Source organism: Heptranchias perlo, chromosome 25 (genome assembly GCF_035084215.1).
Source record: "Heptranchias perlo isolate sHepPer1 chromosome 25, sHepPer1.hap1, whole genome shotgun sequence".
Lineage (NCBI taxonomy): Eukaryota > Metazoa > Chordata > Chondrichthyes > Hexanchiformes > Hexanchidae > Heptranchias > Heptranchias perlo.
In genome coordinates this window covers 34574480-34595459 of record NC_090349.1, presented here as the reverse complement: position 1 = coordinate 34595459, position 20980 = coordinate 34574480, and the positions used below count along the sequence as shown (strand labels likewise).

Below are 20980 nucleotides of genomic sequence, written 5' to 3'. Positions count from 1 at the left end.
AAACGCACGAAGCGTGGTGAACAAAGTTGGTGAGTTGCAGGCACAAATAGCCACATGGGAATACGATGTCGTGGCAATAACAGAGACCTGGCTCAAAAAAGGGCGGGATTGGATACTAAATATTCCTAGGATACAAGGTGTTCAGGAAAGATAGGGAAGGAAAGAAAGGAGGAGGGGTGGCAGTATTGATTAAGGAGAATATTGCAGTGCTGGAGAGAGAGGATGTCCTGGAGGGTTCAAGGACAGAATCTATTTGGTTAGAGTTAAGAAACAATATAGGTGCCATTAAACTACTGGGTGTATTTTATAGGTCACCGACTAATGGGAGGGATATGGAGGAACAAACTTGCAGGGAAATTACAGAGAGGTACAAAAGCTATAGAGTAGTGATAATGGAGGACTTCAACTATCCTAACATAGACTGGGATAATAATAATAAATAATAATAAAAGGGCAAAGAGGGGGAGGAATTTTTGAAATGTGTGCAGGGTAACTTTCTTGACCAGTACGTTTCCAGCCCAACGAGGAAGGAGGCATTGCTAGACTTGGTTGTAGGGAGTGAGGCAGGCTGAGTGGAGCAAGTATCAGTGGGGGAGCATTTAGGGAGCAGTGATCATAGTATCATAAGGTTTAGAATAGCTATGGAAAAGGACATGGACAACTCCAAAGTAAAAATACTGAATTGGAAGAGGGCCAATTTCAGTGGGAGGAGAACAGATCTGGCCCAGGAAAATTGGAATCAAAGATTGGCAGGCAAAACTGCAATTGAACAATGGGTGTCCTTTAAAGAGGATATGGTTCGGGTACAGTCGAGGTACATTCCCAAGAGGGAGAAAGGTAGGACAACTAAAGCCAGAGCTCCCTGGATGACAAAAGAGATAGAGAGTGAGATGAAGTGGAAAAAAGGGGCATATGACAGATATCAGGTTGATAACACAAGTAAGAACCAGGCAGAATATAGAAAGTACAGAGGGGAAGTGAAAAAGGAAATAAGGCAAGCAAAGAGAGAGTATGAGAATAGACTGGTGGCCAACACAAAAGGGAATCCAAAAGTATTCCACAGGCATATAAATAGTAAACGGGTAGTAAGAGGAGGGGTGGGGCCGATTAGGGACCATAAAGGAGATCTATGCATGGGGGCAGAGGGGATGGTCGAGGTACTAAGTGAGTACTTTGCATCTGTCTGTATCAAGGAAGAAAATGCTGCCAAAGATATAGTTGAGATACTGGATGGGCTAAAAATTGAGAGAGGTACCAGAAAGGATAGCTGTACTTAAAGTAGATAAGTCACCCAGTCCAGATGGGATGCATCCTAGGTTGCTGAGAGAATTAAGGGTGGAAATTGCGGTGGTAGTAGCCATAATCTTCCAAACATCCATAGATACGGGGGTGGTGCCAGAGGACTGGAGAATTGCAAATGTTACAACCCTTGTTCAAAAAAAGGCTACGGATAAACCCAGCAACTATAGGCCAGTCAGGTTAACCTCGGTGGTGGGGAAACTTTTAGAAACGATAATCCAGGATAGAATTAACAGTCACCTGGATGAGGGTGGATTGATTAGGGAAAGCCAGCACGGATTTGTTAAACGTAAATCGTGTTTAACTAACTTTGGTAAGAGAGAGGGTAGATGAGGGCAATGCAGTTGATGTGGTGTATATGGACTTTCAAAAGGTGTTTGATTAAAGTGTCACATGGTAGGCTTGTCATCAAGATTGCAGCCCATGGAATAAAGGGGGCAGTAGCAACATGGATGCAGAATTGGCTAAGTGACAAGAAACAGTAGTGGTGAACAGTTGTTTTTCAGACTGGAGGGAAGTGTACAGTGGTGATCCCCAGGGGTCTGTGCTGGGACTGCTTCTTTTCTTGATATATATTAATGACTTGGATGTGCAGGGCACAATTTCAAAATCTGCAGATAACACAAAACTTGGAAGTGTAGTGAAAATTAGGAGGATAGTGATAGACTTCAAGAGGATAGAGACAGGCTGGTGGCATGGGCGGACACATGGCAAATGAAATTTAATGCAGAAAAATGCGAAATGATACATTTTGGTAGGAAGAACGAGGAGAGGCAATATAAACTAGAGGACACAATTCTAAAAGGGATACAGGAGCAGAGAGAACTGGGGTTATATGTGCACAAATCGTTGAAGGTGTTAGGGCAGGTTGAGAAAGTGGTTAAGAAAGCAAACGGGATCCTGGGCTTTACAAATACAGGCATAGAGTACAAAAGTAAGGAAGTCATGAAGAACCTTTCTAAAACTCTGGTTCGGCCACAACTGGAGTGTTGTGTCCAGTTCTGGGCACTGCACTTTAGGAAAGATGTGAAGGCCTTCGAAGAGATTTACTAGAATGATTCCAGGGATGAGGGACTTCAGTTATATGGATGGACTGGAGATGCTGGGGTTGTTCTCCTTGGAACAAAGAAGGTTGCGAGGAGATTTGACAGAGGTATTCAAAATCATGAAGGGTCTGGACAGAGTAGATAGAGAGAAACTGTTCCCATTGGCGGAAGGGTCAAGAATCAGACGGCATAGATTCAAGGTGATTGGCAAAAGAACCAAAGGTGACATGAGGAAAAACTTTTTTTTTTTAAAAACATAGCGAGTGGTTAGGATCTGGAATGCACTGCCTGAGGGGATGGTGGAGGCAGATTCAATCATGGCCTTCAAAAGGGAACTGGGTAAGAACTTGAAAGGAAAAAAATTGCAGGGCTACAGGGATAGGGTGGAGGAGTGGGACTTGCTGGATTGCTCTTCCCTAGAGCCAGCGTGGACTCAATGGGCCGAACAGCCTCTTTCCATGCTGTAACCTTTCTATGATTTCTAAAAAATGTTATTTCCTGTCACTAACTTTCATAGTAGGCAGAAGGTAACAAGGTCTGTCCCATTGTAACTAAGTAAATGAAAAATATTTCCAGTTATTACAACTTTAAGATATGCCAGATTGCTCCTACCTTGCACAGGCAAGAGCCACCAGTGCAGCTGCAGCATTCTCTTTCTGTTTCCATGGGATTGATTGACCCGAAGCAGGTGATTCTTCTAACCAGGAGCAAAGCAGGGCCTCCAGGCCATTCAGACAGTCAGCAGGTTCTTTTGTGAGGCTCAAAGGCTGGCAATCTCTAAGGCAGTTCAGAAGCACTTCAGCAGTGATGTTACAGAGGGACGGGTCAGTTTTACTTTGTGATTGGATCAAAGGGAACACCAATAAGAGGCCCATGCGAGAGGTAAATGGCGCCTGTTCTGGTTGTTGCAGCAAGCCCTGCCGCTTGAGCAAGGACATGGCCTCTTCATCACTGGAGTTTTCACGCTCATGCTGCTCTTCAAGTGCTAACTGTCGTTGTGCATTCCACAGGCCTCGGAGTGCATTGAGACGATATTCAAGTAGTCGTGCATAAGCGTTACTCTGGTTCCCGCACACAGCTCGCAATCGTTCTGCCAGCTCTTCAGGATTTTTGGTTTCGAATGTCAATATCTGAAAATTGAACAATGGAAAATTGTTTTATTTGCGACAAGTAATCATATGACACCGATTTTTCTGCCCTAAAGGACAGCTGTCCATAAGCTTTTTATTTCAAGGGTGGGAAAGGAGTTTACATTTCAAATTATACAGGTACCAGATGTGACGAGGCCTGTAGGTATCACAGCTTCATGATACCATGACATCTACCTGCCTCATCTTATCTGGCATCACGCAATGCATTGTTCTCCAAATAATCAGTCTCACTGGAAAAAAATACACAAAAACCAGTAAATTCCAATCACTATATTCCAACCTTACCCCAAACCTGAAAAGCAGACCATGTTGTTCGGTTATTAGAGAACAGTAATTCGAAGTGGTAATGTTACATAATCATTTGAGACAAGGGAAAGTCAAAAATGCCTGCTTACTGTACTCACCCCCTCACAATGTTCCTTGAATACTCAATTATATTTGCACCATGTAGTACAGCAAGAACTAAAAATGTACTCACAGGAAAAGACGGAGATGTATATATTTTAGAAGTGCTCTAGACAAACATCAAAGATCATTTGATGAGCTGCTATTCTCTTAATTGGTAAATGCACTATCTGGTATGGAACAGCCATACAAATCAACTACACTGTCTCAGGTTCAACCTTAGCCTCTTAACCCCAGGCTAGGTAGCATTTAAATCACATCGCGAATTGATATCCAGCATGCATGTTGGAAACTACACGTTTGTCAATGTTGGGCAAGGTAGGATCAGACTCAATTGTGTTAGCAGGCTATTCATTCATGTGGGGAATCACAGCATATCCCAATAATATTCTCACCCATCAGACACACATGCACCACCATCGCAGGTCAACAAATAGGAATCTTAAACAGGAACTCTGGAAATTTTTTCCCCGCCTAACCCAGGGGCATTAAGGCAAATTGGCTTCCATGTTTGCCTACGGAACCGTGACTCCACTTCACAAGTAAATAACTGGCTGTAAAATGCACTGGGATGGCAGGATATAATAAGGTGCTACGTAAATACAAGTTCTTTTTTTCTATTTGTTTAAATCCCTTCATGGCCTTGCTCCACCCTATCTCTGCAACCTCATCCAGAGCTGCAAACTCCACCTGAACTCTCCATTTCTGTAACTCTGGCCTCTTGTGCATCTCTCCTACTTTCACCCTACCATTGGCAGCCAAGTCTTCAACCATCTAGGCCCCATGCTCTGAAACACCTCCCCCGCCTCCTTCAAGATCCTCCTTAAAACCTACCTCTTTGACTAATCTTTCAGACACCCCTATCTCCTCCTTTGGCTTGGTGTCCATTTTCATCTGATTATGCATCCGTGAAGCGCCTTGGGAATATTTTTCTATGTTAAAGACGCTATATAAATGCACGGTGTTGCTATTGTTTGATAGAAACTGACCAGCAAATGGACCTACTTTAACAAAGTCAAGACAAGTTTCAGCACAGAAAACTTGGTCTGTTTACGAAAACAGCAAGTTACAAGTTTTTTGAGAAAGCCCATACTGTAACAAGGATAGAGGGCTAGCATAACAGGGTGGAACGCTGTGTTCAGGTTACTGCTTTGTCAAAGAATGCAATGGCACTAGGAGTGGGCAAATAAAATCTCATTACTGGGCAAAGAGCTTTTTTAAAAAAAACACTTATCTAACTTACTTTTACACTCTGTAAAAGGTGCAACTAAAATTTTGACTGAAGAATCATGAAAAGCAATAATATTACTTTTCCTCTCAAAAGTAGATTCTTCACCCAAATTAAACAATGTCAATTCACTTCAGTTAAATTTTAAAAATACAGTCTTCACTGGCATTTAAACAAAGGTTTCTTACATTCTTGGTTAATCTCCAGAGGAAGACTAGAAGAGTGAAAGAGTTAAGCTCCTGGTTTAACATGGTAAATCATTCTCAGTTTTGAAATTGTACCCAACAAAGCAGATTGCACCCATATCGGATGTACACTTTTAGTGACATCTACTCCAGTGTTGACCAAGACACCACTGCTTAATAGCTTCTAAAAGCTTCAAAATATGCACTTTCAGCATCTTCATTTTTATCCTGGGGCAATATTTACCACTATAGCTGAACACAGCAATGGTGAGCCTGATACTAATAATATTTCAACACAGCAATGAAGACCCTGTAACTTTACTGTCCAGATGAGCACCATTACTGTCATTTTCAATTCCAATCTATTTCATCATGACAACACACACCTGGAAATCTGCATTAAAAAAGGTCAGTTAACATCTGAAAGAGAAAGGACCTTTCTTGAAACTTTAACCTATCTTTCTCTTTCAGATGCTGTACAACCTGCTACTTACGTCCACATTTTCTGTTTTTAGCATGAAGACTGATGTATAATGAGTTGGATGCTCTGGCCTATTAATGATATTGATAACACAGGTGGTAACTTATCAGCTTACAAGAGTGCTACTTTCACAGGGAAAGATACCACCCCCCTCCCCCGTTCCCGTTCCAAATGTTATTGAACATTCCAGCAACAATATTCTGCATCTCACAGCCCAGCTGAGACCCACTGAAATCCACTCCATAGAGTAGGAGAGTATTAATGTCAATCAATAGCATCTTTATATTAGAGCTCCTCCAAGAAGCTGTAGTTTTGTATTTCTCTAGGCTCTCAATGTTGTGGAATCATCTACATTTCACAGCACCAGAATAAAAAAAAACAGGCAGCCTTGAGTCACATTTTATGACCGCATCTTGGACTACAAGATCTTCCCCAATGACTGGCAAAGATTTGTACAAGTCAGCAATCTGGAAATTGAATCACTGGTCTGAACAGGCAGTTTGAACACTCAGTCCAGGCAGCACTTACATTTATTACAGAGTCAGACCTATAGGTTAGTCTCAGTGCTGTCTCATTCACTTTACAGTGCAGCCACTGAAATTGGAGCTACCACCAATGGCAGCACTGCAAATGGTCCACAACAACTTACATTTATATAGCATCTTTAACGTAATAAAACGTATCAAGGAGCTTCACAAGAGCGCAGACAAGTATCGACACCGAGCCAAAGGTGGTGACATTAGGGCTGATACAAACGCTTGGTTGTAAGAGTGTCTTTAAAAGGAGGAGAGGGGTGGAGAGGCAAAGAGGTTTAGGGAATTCCAGAGCTTAGGGCCTAGACGGCTAAAGGCACCAATGGTGGGGTGAAGGAAGTGGGGATGGACAACAGGCCAGAATTGGAAGAAAGCAGAGTTCCAAGAGGATTGTGGGTTGGAGGAGGTTTGAGGGAGATAGAGAGGGCCATGCTGGGATTTGAACAAGGGTGAGAATTTTAAAAAAGACTGGGTTTTGAATCTTGATCAAAAATTCAACACTCCATCAGAGCTACTGGTCACCCATGAGAAAAATTTGATCATATACATGTACAACATGATTCATCTAGTTTGCTTTGTCCAATCTTCAAGGAGCACAAAAGGTAACGGTTCATGGCCTAATATCAGCCGAATGACACCAGAGTCAAGAGTCTCTCTATTGCAGAAGCTGTAATCATTCTATATAGACAAGAGCTTCAGAGGTTTAAGGATTCAAAAGAACAGTTTTAACAAGTCAAGCAATTCTCATGTCAGCAAATCAAAACATTAAAAAATTGCTCACTCTGCAATGCAATATTTCGATTATAAACCCTGGCTGGAAATTTACAGTACACTTGTCCAGGCTCAATAGAATTACTTCAATTTTGCTACTCAAAATTACACATCAACGACAACATTGCATCTACTCAATATGCACACAGCGCTCCACATGCACTGTTGTACAAAAGCAGCTTTGCATATTATGGTTTGCAAGTTAAGCACAACAACATTTACGTTCCCCCGGCCCCCCCCAAAGTGACAATTTTTCAAACAAACAAGTGTTGGCAGCCTATCTGACTGAAGTGCCCAGGTCCAATCTTCTCCAACAAACATCACTGCATAGAGATCAAGAGTGGGAGCTCTTGCTAACTTTGTCCTCCCGAACTCAGAACACCAAAGTCAATTGCAGTACCCTTCACTGCTACCCAATTTGAGAGAGGACAAACTGGGAATTGAATTATGGACCTTTCTGGTCTGTACAGTTCCGTGCAATCTATTTATCTACTGAACTCAGTACTCAGTGGAGGAGCTGAACGTTTACGTGGTTTGGGGTGGGGGAGGGAATGAGAAAGAAGCAACAGCAAACTTTATTCCCATTTCTCACAAGGGGAATGTGTACATTTGCACATCATACACAGAGACTCAAATGAGTTAGCTCATTGCTACTATTCAATTAAAAATTGGAATTCAAAGAATTTAATTTGAGATGGTGCATTCTTATTCAAGTTTGATACTCTTCAGAGATCCTTGGCTATGCCACAAAGCAAAAATTTGCTCATTTTTGAACTGCATGCACAGCAGTAACCAACAAAAGCAAGGCATGTATTTACTCAAACTCTTTAGTATCTAAAGAGTATATATAAAGAGCAGCTTACATTATAAATTATCAATACTAATAAAAGGAAATAAACGCATTGAAATATGTTGAAACCCTTCTGTAATAATCCCTTTTGGGACTTCTTCTGGTTGTTAGGCTCTAATAAAGTGACAACATATTAATTACTTTACATAAGTTACATTAACACAGACACTTTTACCAGCAAACAAAGAGATCCCAGATATCTTCAGCAGCAGGTTATAGAAAGCCCAGGTAAGGAACCTGATGTCCAAATTTTGGAGCACCAAAGAACACAATTTTAAAAATAATGTACAATTACCGCATTACCAAAAGGATAAGTTTTAAATAGATTTTTCTTTAAATGTAAAGTATTTGCAACATTGAGAACTAGCTGGGAGAAGCTATTCACATTTTTTTTTTTAAATTCATTCATGGGGTGTGAGTATCACTGGCAAGGCCAGCATTTATTGCCCATCCCTAATTGCTCTCGAGAAGGTGGTGGTGAGCCACCATCTTGAACCGCTGCAGTCAGTGTAATGAAGGTTCTCCCACAGTGCTGTTAGGTACGGAGTTCCAGGATTTTGATCCAGCAACAATGAAGGAACTGCGATATATTTCCAAGTCAGAATGGTGTGTGACTTGAAGGGGAACATGTAGGTAGTGTTCCCATGCACCTGCTGCCCTTGTCCCTCCAGGTGGTAGAGGTCGCGGGTTTGGGAAGTGTTGTCGAAGAAGCTTGGCAAGTTGCTGCAGTGCATCTTGTAGATAGTACACACTGCAGCCACAGTGCACCGATGGTGGAAGATGAGGTGCCAATCAAGCGGGCTGCTTTGTCCTGGATGGTGTCGAGCTTCTTGAGTGTTGCCTGGATAAGTGCAGCTCCAACAAGTGGAGAATATCCCATCACACTCCTGACTTGTGCTTTATAGATGGTGGAAAGACTTTGGGGAGTCAGGACATGAGTCACTCACCACAGAATACCCAGCCTCTGACCTGCTCTTGTCGCCACAGTATTTCTGTGGCTGGTCCAGTTAAGTTTCTGGATGCAATAATGCAATGGAAGTCAACAACACCATCAATTAACCCTGCAAGACTATCAGTTCAATACACATTGGGCCAGAAATTGCTCCAAGCGGCAAACCAGCAATGCTCGCCACTCACTAGATTTAAATTCACCCACTGAGTTACCGCATTCTTTCTGACGGCAATGTCCTTGAACTGTGACTTCAAAAAACATTAGCGTCCTTTCCCGGGCTGTGACAGGATGAAAGGATCTCTAATGCCCCTCAACCAATTAACTTGAAGCAAGCTACACTGAGAACCAGGAAGTGTCGTTCATAGACAAATCACACAAACCAAAAACGCAGATGAAAAGATTAAAAGATTGAGATGAGAGAGACAGAAGGAAAAAGTAAAATGTTTCAATTTTTAAAAAATTTAAATGTCCAAAAACTATTAAAATCAGGAGTAATGAGACTCCACAATTTTAAAAGTTAATTTTTAGTGCCAGAGGGGTTGTTTGGCAGTCATCAAGACTTACCATGCTGTTAAAACTTAGTTCAGACTTAAAAAAAAAACTGAGCGTACCTGATTTGTGGCGAGATTAGTTAGTTTCCAGCTGGGCGGGAGAGCAAGTTGGCGCTGGTTTGTTGATTCCATTGATTGCAGCCAGCGATATCCCTTTAAGACAAAGCTGTCACATCACCGGCAAAACAGGAAGAGCAAGTTCCAGATTTCCACATCACCAGAACTTGCTTTTCCAATTTTACCACTAGTAACAGTGAGTGCTGTCAGGCTCACTGTTACTTTAAAAACAATTTCTGGGCCACTCACTCACAAAGGCAAGGACATAATTCCTTGACAACATCAGTACTCACTATTAAAGTATCAAACCAGTAAATTAATTGAAACAGGAGCTCCAACTTCTGCTTTAAGACATTTTGGGTGCAATTATACTGCAACTGTAGAGTCACTGAAAAGCTGTGTTGCTTCACACCAACACTGCAGTTAAATGGCATCCGAGTCCAGAGTCAAGGCCTGACCTGACACTGAAGCAAAGAACACCGAGACTCTCGCACAAGCAGCACACTTTACTTTGGAGTCAGCGGGCCTTAACATCCAATAAATACTCCACAAATTTAGTGTTGGCGCAACCAAAGTGCTTCGCACCAACGCTAAACCTGTAGTGCGTATGCAGTACAAGATCAACACAAACATCAAGTGCTTTACAACATGGAGCAACAAGACATGGAATAAAACCCATGATTCAACGTATGCAAAGTTCTTCATCACAGGTGAGCTTCCTTGTGCGAGGGAGACTTCAATTTATAACAAAATCAGAGACTATGTAATCTGGATTATTTTCAACCAATTCCTAGCAGCCGAGTGCTAGCAGAGACCTGGAAGCAGGTTGCTCAATCCTTATTTCTCAATTGCTGCATGGTTTTCTTTGTCCGCTTCCATCCCTACCTTAACCCTTCTTTCACTGAAACCCTCATCCATGCCTTTATCAGCTCCAAACTCAATTAAGTGTCAGCCTTGGCTCAGTCAGAAGGTTGTGGATTCAAATCCCACTCCAGAGACTTGAGCACATCATCTAGGCTAACACTCAGTGCAGTATTGAGGAAGTGCTGTCTTTCGGATAATGTTAAACCAGGGCCCCATCATCCCTCTCAGACGGACATAAAAAGATTCCATGGCAGTATTTTGGAGAGGGGAAGTTCTCTCCAATGTCCTGGCCAATATTTATCCTTCAACCAACATCACTAAAACAGATTATCTGGTCATTATCTATTGCTGTTTCTGGGACCTTGCTGTGCACAAAGCGGTTGCCTTGTACAGTCTCGGTGGCTTTAATGTCCTTTGTGTAACAGGGTGCCTAAAGCTGCACACAGTACCATGACTCTCCTTACAAATGTTTTGTTTAAATTTTGTCAACTTAAAGGTTTTGGCTGCTGGCTGCCCTTTATTGGTGTAGCCTCACTCTAGATTCCACTTCTAAATGGGCCCTATCCCCTTGATTATTAATCAAGAAACCCACATCCAGTCATTTAACGCTTGCTAAAAGCTTAGTGGTTTTGTTCATTGGTCTTTTTATCTTTTGCTTTGTCCCCAGCAGGATCAGACTTCCTAAGCTGCTACAAGAGTTTGTGCATTCACTGCCATTTAGCCTCACTATTTCCAAAATCTCACTGGTTGAGGGTACAACCTTAAAATTAGAGCTCGGCCGATCCAGAATCAAATCAGGAAGCGCTTTTGCACACAAAGGGTTGTGGAAATATGGAATTCTCTCCCCACAAAAGGCTGCGAATGCTGGATCAATTGAAATCTTCAAGACGGAGATCAACAGATTTTTTTTTATTAGGCAAGGGGGTCAAGGGATATGGATCAAAGTAGGTAAATGGAGTTGAGGTACAGATCAGCGGTGACCTGATTCAATGGTGGAACAGGCTCAAGAGTCACTAAAGTTCAAAATATCATTTGTTCCATGCCTTGCCTTCTGAAACTACATCACTCTTCAAAGTAGGACCAAATACTAGTCGGTAAAAAAAGAACTTGCGTTTATATAGCGCCTTTCATGACCAGAGGACATCCCAAAGCCCTTTACAGCCAATGAAGTACTTTTGAAGTGCTGTCACTGTTGTAATGTAGGAAACGTGGCAACGAATTTGCACACACCAAGGTCTCACAAATAGCAATGTGATGACCACCAGATAATGTGTTTTAGTGATGTTAATTGAGGGATAAATATTGGCCAAGCCACCAGGGATAACTCCCCTACTCTTCTTCGAAACAGTGCCGTGAGATCTTTTGCATCCACCTTAGCGGGCAGACGGGGCCTCAGTTTAATGTCTCATTCGAAAGACTGCACCTCCGACAGTGCAGCACTCCCTCAGTACTGCACTGGAGTGTCAGCCTAGATTTTTGTGCTTAAGTCTCTGGTGTGGAATGGGAGGACCCTAGGCAAGACAGAGGGTCAGAGGGATCTTGGTGTGCAAGTTCACAGATCCCTGAAGGCGGCGGAACAGGTAGATAAGGTGGTAAAGAAGGCATATGGGATACTTGCCTTTATTAGCCGAGGCATAGAATATAAGAGCAAGGAGGTTATGATGGAGCTGTATAAAACACTGGTTAGGCCACAGCTGGAGTACTGTGTGCAGTTCTGGTCGCCACACTACAGGAAGGATGTGATCGCTTTGGAGAGGGTGCAGAGGAGATTCACCAGGATGTTATCAGGGCTGGAGCGCTTCAGCTATGAAGAAAGACTGGGAAGATTGGGTTTGTTTTCCTTGGAGCAGAGGAGGCTGAGGGGGGACATGATTGAGGTGTACAAAATTATGAGGGGCACAGATAGGATGGATACTAAGGAGCTTTTTCCCTTCGTTGAGGGTACTATAACAAGGGGACATAGATTCAAGGTAAAAGGCGGGAGGTTTAGAGGGGATTTGAGAAAGAACTTTTTCACCCAGAGGGTGGTTGGAGTCTGGAACTCACTGCCTGAAAGGGTTGTGGAGGCAGGAACCCTCACAACATTCAAGAAGCATTTGGATGAGCACTTGAAATGCCATAGCATACAAGGCTACGGACCAAATGCTGGAATATGGGATTAGAGTAGACAGGGCTGATGGCCGGCGGGGACACGATGGGCCGAAGGGCCTCTATCCGTGCTGTATAACTCTATGACTATGACTCTATGGAACTGGAACCCACAACCTTCTGACTCAGAGGTAAGCTTAATAACAAGCTGTTGACACTTCAAACCCTCACAAAAGCATAAAAATTTCCCCTGACAATTAATGAAACCCTTCCAACAACTGAAGACCTATGTCAGAATGAAATGCCAGATGGATGACGCCATTGGACTCTCAGCAATCTTAGCATTGAGGCAGTTCTGCTATTCTGCAAACATGAAGTTTCCATTTTGGACTAAACACCTGCGTACAGTCTATTAATGATATTCTGTTCACCGAGACAATTCAGCAGTCAGTGGCTACAACACTAACTTCACAATTGTAGCTTCTAATCTCAGGGTACAAGCTTACTCATAATTAACTGCCATGCATGGGCAAAGCTGGGATAAAGTCCAATAGCTCTCAAGAGCATCATACAATGGAATGACGGGGAAAAGGTCAAGAAAATGGACAACATGTTCTATAAATGCAACTACTGGCTGATTACAGAGAAGCACAAACAACCTGGCACACCCTACCTTCTCAGGAGAAGGCAACTATAGGCATTCAACAGGATGTTTTCTCAAGAGTGATGAAATGCAAGTATTTTTCCTGTATTAGTCGCTGTTTTCCATGTTCCTGTTTGGCAACACTGAAGCACTAATGACTTACAAATTTGCATTATAATCTACAGTCAAAATGTACATGGTTAGGAGACATAGTATACTAAATGTTAAAAAGATGAATTCATGTAATCAGTCTTAAGAATTTATTTTCTAAAAAAAAAATCACAATTTTAATGTGAGTTTGTAAACAATCCCGAGTCCATGGCTCTCAAAAGAGCATCAACTTTTAGATTTTAAGTGTGTTGGTTTGAACTGGATGCAGAAATGTTATTAATTCTACAGCTAAAAGGACAAGATAGGATCTTTAGGTCTTAAAGTTACAGTAGGCCCTCAAGGAAGTGAATTTACTTTCATATTTTGTAAAACAGAAACCACCAAAACCACAAAATATTTCAATAAATGTTTCAGTAGAATGTTTCAGAACAGCTCATCATGTAACATACACCATTCTACACCATATCAAGTCAACTTAACAGACAGAACATACAATTTGTTCCTCTGTCGTTTTATCCTCCGTTCTCCTCTCCCAAAGAAATAAATTCCACGCTGGGATATGGTACCTCACCTTACTGGACATTCATGTTTGAGACAGTGGGTATCAACAGGGTTCTTGATCACAAAGGCCATCATAGACAACCCTAATCCCATCTTCACTGGACATCCGAATATGCACACAGATCACAAAAATCAGAAGCAGAAATCATACATAGTTTTATCCTCTTCAACCATGAGCACCAAGGCCAACTGTTGCACCTTTATCATTACCCTGCCCGAGCTAACTCAGCACAGACCAAGGTTCAAACCTGGGACCTTCTTGATGTGTATGGCTCGACTATTCAATGGATAAACTCAAGACATTGGAGGAACCATACAATGTACAACATATATTGCATCACACTCAGCGTTTGGCACTAGTGCAGCATGGACTTTTGTATCATACTTCAGCCAAATGTAGTCTAACACTGGTATCAGCAGTTTGGCAGTTGCAGTGAGGGGGCTCTCTCATGGTGTCTATCATACACTTTGGGTGCAACCAACTTTTAAAGCTGTGCAAACTTTGGTTGACTCAGGTAGCCCAATGAACTACTTTGAAATTTCTAATGATGGAAAAGAGCTTAATATCTGGTCAGGCTGACACTGAAGTCTTATTTTCCTGACTCAGATACCAGTGGGCAGCAAAACTACAGCTAATCATTTGCATACTTAGAAATACTATAGATGGTCCACTGCTTGGGCCATCAATTTCTTCTTTTTGGAATCCCTGAATCTCTCTGTACACAGAGTCTATAAATGCAGACAGCAGCTTTCTCTTCCCTCACCCTTCACTTGAAAAGAGTGTTTCATCACCAGATGGTTCACTGGGTAAATGTATCACACAATACCACAGTCACACGACATGGAGTCACAGGTTGAATCACTGTCTGCAGATAGTCAGTAAATCACAGCTGGGGAAACTGCACACCTTCTCTCTCCTCTTTCATACAATTGGGCCCAATATCCCCAGGCCAAAAATAATCAGCCAGGGCTTCCATTCGTAATCACAGTAAAATGACTCCAGCTGAAAGTGTGCACTTGAACATGATCAGGTTCACACAAAGAACAACCACTTTGGCCAGATACTGCAGGGCTACACTTATGTAACCAGCAGCTGAGTTACAAACTTTAGGACAAGAGGAAGCAATTGTTAAAAAATTAGCATTCTCTTTCCCAGTAAATTCACGTGCACCACTTGGAAACCAAAGGAGCATACCAATCAGGCCTCATCATCCTTTTCCCAGCTGCAACTGGGTGTGCGAGTGCACCCGAGAAACTCGCTACTAAAAATTCACCCTTTAAAAAGGACCGCCAAACCTCTGATCGCTACCTCGGACAGCATGACCACGACCAGATATTTATCACACGGAGAAATAACAGGATGGAACCCACACCCAACCGCTCCAAAACACAGCTATACCATCTCTACGTCAATACACTCCAACAATTTAGTTATTAAGAGACCGTTCAATTTCGAAACTCATGTCTAGTACTCCTAGTGATAGATATTACAAGGTAGACTTAGAGAAATGCACATCAGAATGAACAAATCAATCCAAGTTTGATTATACCTCAGTGCCAAAAATGGCACTGCAGTCCTCCAGCAAGCAATACTCTATGGTTCCATTTTTCTGGAGGCAAAAGTTTGCATTAAAGACACTTGTACAAAAGTTATTTGGTCAAAACTGTCAAAGAATACTTTGTGCAAATATATGAAGTGCTAATAGGAAATTTCAAATGCACAACAATTATATATCTGGAATAATCTAACCCCAATGAATATCTGACAACAGAAATGCTGAAAATTTATTTAAACATATTCAGAACACAGGATAAAGCAGAAACAATGGAATCATCAACTTATCAACATAATTTTCATTTACTGCATTACAATTTCTTTATGGTGGCAGAACTATGGAAAATGACTTCTGATGCCCCCAGTGCAACCTGCTAGCACTTGCTGTCTTGGCTCACAAATGAAGAAATGGCCTTTGTGAAAGGTGCTAGAGGCCAATTGGCAGCCATGGAATTGTACCTATGTTAAAAAAAATCATTGACTTCAGGAGAGAAGGAAATTCATGGTGGAGGGGTGGTGGGGAAGAAAGAGTGGGGAAACACTTTTGTGCTGATTATCTAGGAACACAGAAAAACGTTTTTCTTTCAGCAGGGGGATGGGGGGGTGAGGGGTAGGGGGAAATCAAGAAACATGACAGACAATCCTGAAATAACATCAGTGAAAACACTAGTCAGCACCTCTTTAAATATTTACAGCAATTTATCAAGCAGATAAATGGATTCATGTAAATCAGAACAACCAATTCTAGCATTTTTATTCTGATGCACCTCTTCACTCTTTCCATCAGCCAACATGAGCACAAAGGGGCATGAAAAATGCATCTTCCTCCTAGCAAAATGGCAATCATGCTTGTGTTTTTTTTAATTTACTGTTTTTCCTCCAATTTTCTCCCTTGCTTCCTTGAAGGTGCTGACTCAAGCTGCAGCATGGCTCCATGAGCATCAGCAATCCATCAGTGCCTCATATAAGTAACATTCTCCAAAGGGAGCTGAGATAGTAAGCACCAGCAGGTTATTCAACATTGGAAGGCATCATAGAGTATGATTGTCTCCTCAACCAACATACATATGGGCACATCTTTCAGCAGAGAGCCCTGGCTGGGATTCCTTCTCCTGCTTAGCCAAGGAGTGCTGAGGTAAATTATAATACCCGAATCGAGACTGACTAACTCACTGACCAAAATTGAATCTGTGACATTCCTGATCTGTACAGTTCAATTCTAAACTGGATAGTGCGTTTTGTCAACTAAGCTATTGAAGGAGACAAAGGGCCAGAATTTACTGTCAAAATAACGGTGAGGCTAATGATGTTCACCGTTATTTATGTGTAAATCGCACAGCAACTTCAGGCGAGGGCAGATGCGAGGTTAAATGCAAAAATCCGTCAGTGGCTGTCCGAGCTGTGCCGCTCCGCTGATAGCTTCTTGAAAACGGCATCTCACTGTCCGATTCACCATTCAAATGCATTGAATGGCGTGACGTTCCTGTACTTGGATGGTAGATACAAACTAAATTCACCACAGAAAGTTAGGGCTTATCCACTTCAGTCTAAATACCCTTTTTAACAGAGTGATAAGTCTTAATTACTGCCCAATAACCCCTCTCTGGCACCGAAAAGCAACTTTTACAAGCGTGGAGTCTCAATCCTTCAGCTTTTAGTAATTGTTGTTGTGGATTTTTTTTTAATTAAACTTTTTTAAAATTTACTTCTGTCTCTCAATCCAACTTTCTTTCCCTCTCCTTATTTCGCTTTCTGTACCCATCTGACATTGAATTCACTATTCTAACTTACACTTCCTGGTTCAGACTCTGACCCATTCATTAACAATGTTTCAATCTGATTGGTTAAGGAGATACACAGTTGCTTGCCCTGTTCATACGGGTCCCAGATGCCTTGTAGGGGGCGTCACGCCATTTCGATCTCACTTACAGCAACTCGCCACGCAAAAATTCATGGAAATTAAACGGGCAAGGGCAAGTCCAACAAACAGCGGGTGCTATTTGTTCACCAGCAACATTAAATTCTGGCCCATTTTGGGATCCTTGGACAGATTGATGTTGCACTCGATGATAATACCCATGATCCACCCTCTCTCATGAATGACATTAAAGCCAAAGGTACCTTTTCACCAGAACAGCCTGATCAGTCTCTAAAATCACTCAGTATACTAGTTATTGACAGATTGCAAGTTACTTTCCCACATTTTATTTTCTTGTTCACCAATACATTTCCACTTTCAAACCAATCTTGTAAAATTAAAATAAACAAATGAAATGAACATTTATTCATATTGTACAGTTCATGTAATTTTAGCAAGAGTATTTATCACAGCTGCTTAGATTTTTAAAATCTTATTCTAATTTTTTCTTGTTCAAATCAATCAGTTCCCTTACTATTTGACCTACTTAATTCCTTTCATATACCCTTTTGTGTCTCGATTTCCATATGCCGTTTGCAGCATCCCTCCCCCGTGCGTGGTTTGTTTATAGAGGTTTACATAAATACTTTCACTTTTTATTTTCCACTATTCCTAGTTGTCTAACTTACATAACACTGACACTGAGCCAACAGTTCAACTCAAATAAATTGTTTTTATTTTCTTTAACGTAAGCTATTTATCGCCAATTACATCCTGTTCATGTTAAAAACACGCATCACACCATGAAGATCGATCACTACGATATGCATGGTATTCGATTATTTTATTTCTAATCCACCCCCTTCCAATGAATCCTCAAAAGCCAAAAAGGCATTTTTTTTAAGATGGCTTTCAATTTTGCCTTTTTCCGATTTATATAACTCCTCTCGCGGATTAAACCCCAACCTCGGATGGAGCAAACAATCAACTATTTAATTCCATAAATATATTTGATGTCTTCTCCCCAAACTCCCTATATTTTACTCCAGATCACCCTTGGGCACCACTCAACTGCGCAGATAATTTCCCCTACATCCTGTCATCTAAAAAGCTAATGGGAGGGACAGCGAGATGGGAAAGAGAAAATTGTAAAAACACATACACATAAATAAATGTGTAAATGGAGCGATTGGTCAGTGCGATTAAAAACCTGTATTCCATATGGGGTTTATTTTTAGTTCCAAAATACTCGTGAGTTAAAACAACCCTATCACTGTGACTATATATATATATATATATATATAAAAAAAAGAGAACATTTTCTATTTTATACATCGGGATTCTCTAACCTGCTCGCTCTGCTCCATGCTGCCGAAGCCCCGCAGCCTCTCATTATAGAGATCGTGTGTTATTCCCCATCCTCTATTCGGGAGGGGACTCGGTCAGCACGCGTCCCGGTCTCAGGCAGCCCCGTCGCTCCAAGGGATTGAAAGGAATAAAGGGGCGGGGGTCTGTCAACCGCATTAAAGCCACTCACTGGGACTTCTGCTTCCCATGGTGACTCAGAATAAATTATTTCTCCTCACTCGCTCTGTGAGAGATCAACTAAAGCCCCGACCTCAATGAATCCCTCAGACCAGGATTAGGTGATTTGACATTTGGATTAACGCTCCCCCGCAACCTAGTTTTATTAATTTCAATAATTGTCTCCATTTTGCTCGTTGTTGCTAGACTGCGTCAAAGCCCGAGAGCGGTTGGTGCCTCGGGCCGATCAGGGAGTGTCTGTCAGTGGATTGGTCCCTCACTCAATCGCCCCGGTCGCGGCTCCGCGTTAAACACACAGACATGCAATAATTCCAAGTCCGGGGCCTCACCTCCTGCTCGCTCTCCCCGGGCTCGGCTGAAACCCCGATCTCAGTTGGTAGCTCCACCAGGTCCGTCACTCTGATCAGCCCGTCGTGCAGGAAAAGCGTCTCCTCTTTCACCGAGAGCCACTGGGCCGAGTCGGCCGCAGCCGCGGCCGCCGCTGCAGCCGCCGCCGCCATGGCTCCCGACGGCCGGCGCCAACACACGGACAGCGCGCTGCCTCCTCACGTCGCCGCCATTGCAACCCGCCGCTCTCCTTAACCTCCCCCCCCCCCCCCACCCCGCAGGTTAAAAAAAAAATTGAAAGGGGGAATTTAAACCCGGCAACCAGGAGCGGGGGAGCTCAACACCGTCAACCCCTCCGAGGAAAAACCGCAGAGAAAGCAGGGTGGGGGAGGGGAGGCGAGGGTTGCAGCCGGCCGCGGGGACGGGGCTGGGTCTTGGTACCTCACTCACTGACAGTCCGACCGGCGCCGCTTTACACCAGCACCCGTCAGCGCTCACACTGACGCCATATTGGAAAGATAAGGGACAGTCCCCAAAATGCACCGCGTCACGCACGGCGGCGCGCACAGGGGGCAATCCACAGCGGGAGGGGTATAAAACCAGTGTGGGGCATTGCCCAGTGGTCCATCATCCATTGGGAGATGTGGGGGTTGGGGTACACCCAAGCTATAAGCCATTGGATGGATGATGGGGTAGAGGGAGATGATTGGGTGGGGTGGGGTTATTGAGATGATGATGGGGGGGGGTTATTGAGATGATTGGGGGCAGAAAGATGATTGGGGAGTGGAGAGAGTTGGGGTGCAGTGTGTGATAGAGAGAGATGGGGATGGTGGTGGTGATGGGTGGTGGTGGTGGAGAGAGATGGGGGAAGGGGTGGGTGGTAGAGAGAGATGGAAAGGATGGAGAGAGATGAGGAGGGTAGAGCGAGATGATAATGGGGAGAGAAATGGTGGTGGAGAGAGAGAGAGGGATGGTGGTGGTGGAGAGAGATGGGGGAAGGATGGGTGGTGGAGAGAGATGGAAAGGGTGGAGAGAGATGAGGAGGGTAGAGCGAGATGATGATGGGGAGAGAGACGGTGGTAGAGAGAGATGGGGAGGTGGAGGAATGGGGGAGATGAATGGAGAGGAGAGATTGGGTGGGAGTGGAGGGGAGGCAGAGAGATTGGGGGAGAGAGATGGGTGGAGCAGAGACATTATGAAAGGGAGGGGTCAATCCATAGTGGGCAGGGCTTCACACGGGAAAATCCATCGAGTGTGAGAGTAGAAACTACAGATGTTGGGGGAAGGGGAGTAGAAGGCAGAGAGATGGGATGATTGCGGGGGGGGGCAAGGTTGTTATGGGGTCAATCCATGGTGGGCAGGGCTTCACATGGGAAAATCTATCGAGTGTGAGAGAGTAGAAATCACAGGCAATTCATGGAGAACAACCATACCAATGGGGAGAAAAACTACACTGGCGACTAGTCCATTGGGTGAAGGGCTGCATAAGGACGGCAATTTTTCAGGTTCGATACAACAGATGGAGGAATCCATGAGGGGATACACAAGTGGGTACTCCATCAGAGAGCTGCACCGAAGGGCAAACCATCAGGGCACATACACCAGGTGGGAAATCAAAGTAGGGAGGTGTATAAACCGGAGGAAGGAGGAATCCATGGGGATGGGGCATACATTAGGGGACCAATCCCCAGGAAGTGGAGAAAAGAGACGTTTATACCTGGGGACAATCCGTAGGGGCAATCCGTGGAGAAGGGCATACATCAAGGGACAATTCAAGGGGAGGAGCTATATGCAAGATAACAATCCAAGGGGAGATGCATCAGGGGACAATCCAGGAGGAGAGGGGTTTTCACCTGATACAATAGCACGAACGTGTACTACCAGAGAGCAATCAACCGAGAGAGGGGCATGCCAGGAGG

The 20980-nt window shown here is 43.2% G+C and overlaps 1 protein-coding gene across 3 annotated transcripts in view; it reads right to left on the bottom strand.

Annotated features, from left to right (window-relative positions):
• LOC137342201 (probable E3 ubiquitin-protein ligase HECTD4) overlaps positions 1 to 19287 on the bottom strand; it is a 212408-nt gene extending 193121 nt beyond the window's left edge. For all 3 annotated transcript variants that reach the window (XM_068005963.1, XM_068005965.1, XM_068005964.1), the window contains exons 1-2: positions 19064 to 19287; positions 2958 to 3475 (exon numbers count right to left, since the gene is read on the bottom strand). In XM_068005963.1, coding sequence (XP_067862064.1) covers positions 2958 to 3475; positions 19064 to 19234 — 689 coding nt within the window. In that variant the 5' untranslated portion in view covers positions 19235 to 19287. The remainder of the gene's footprint in view (positions 1 to 2957; positions 3476 to 19063) is intronic.
• Positions 19288 to 20980: the final 1693 nt, after the last annotated feature.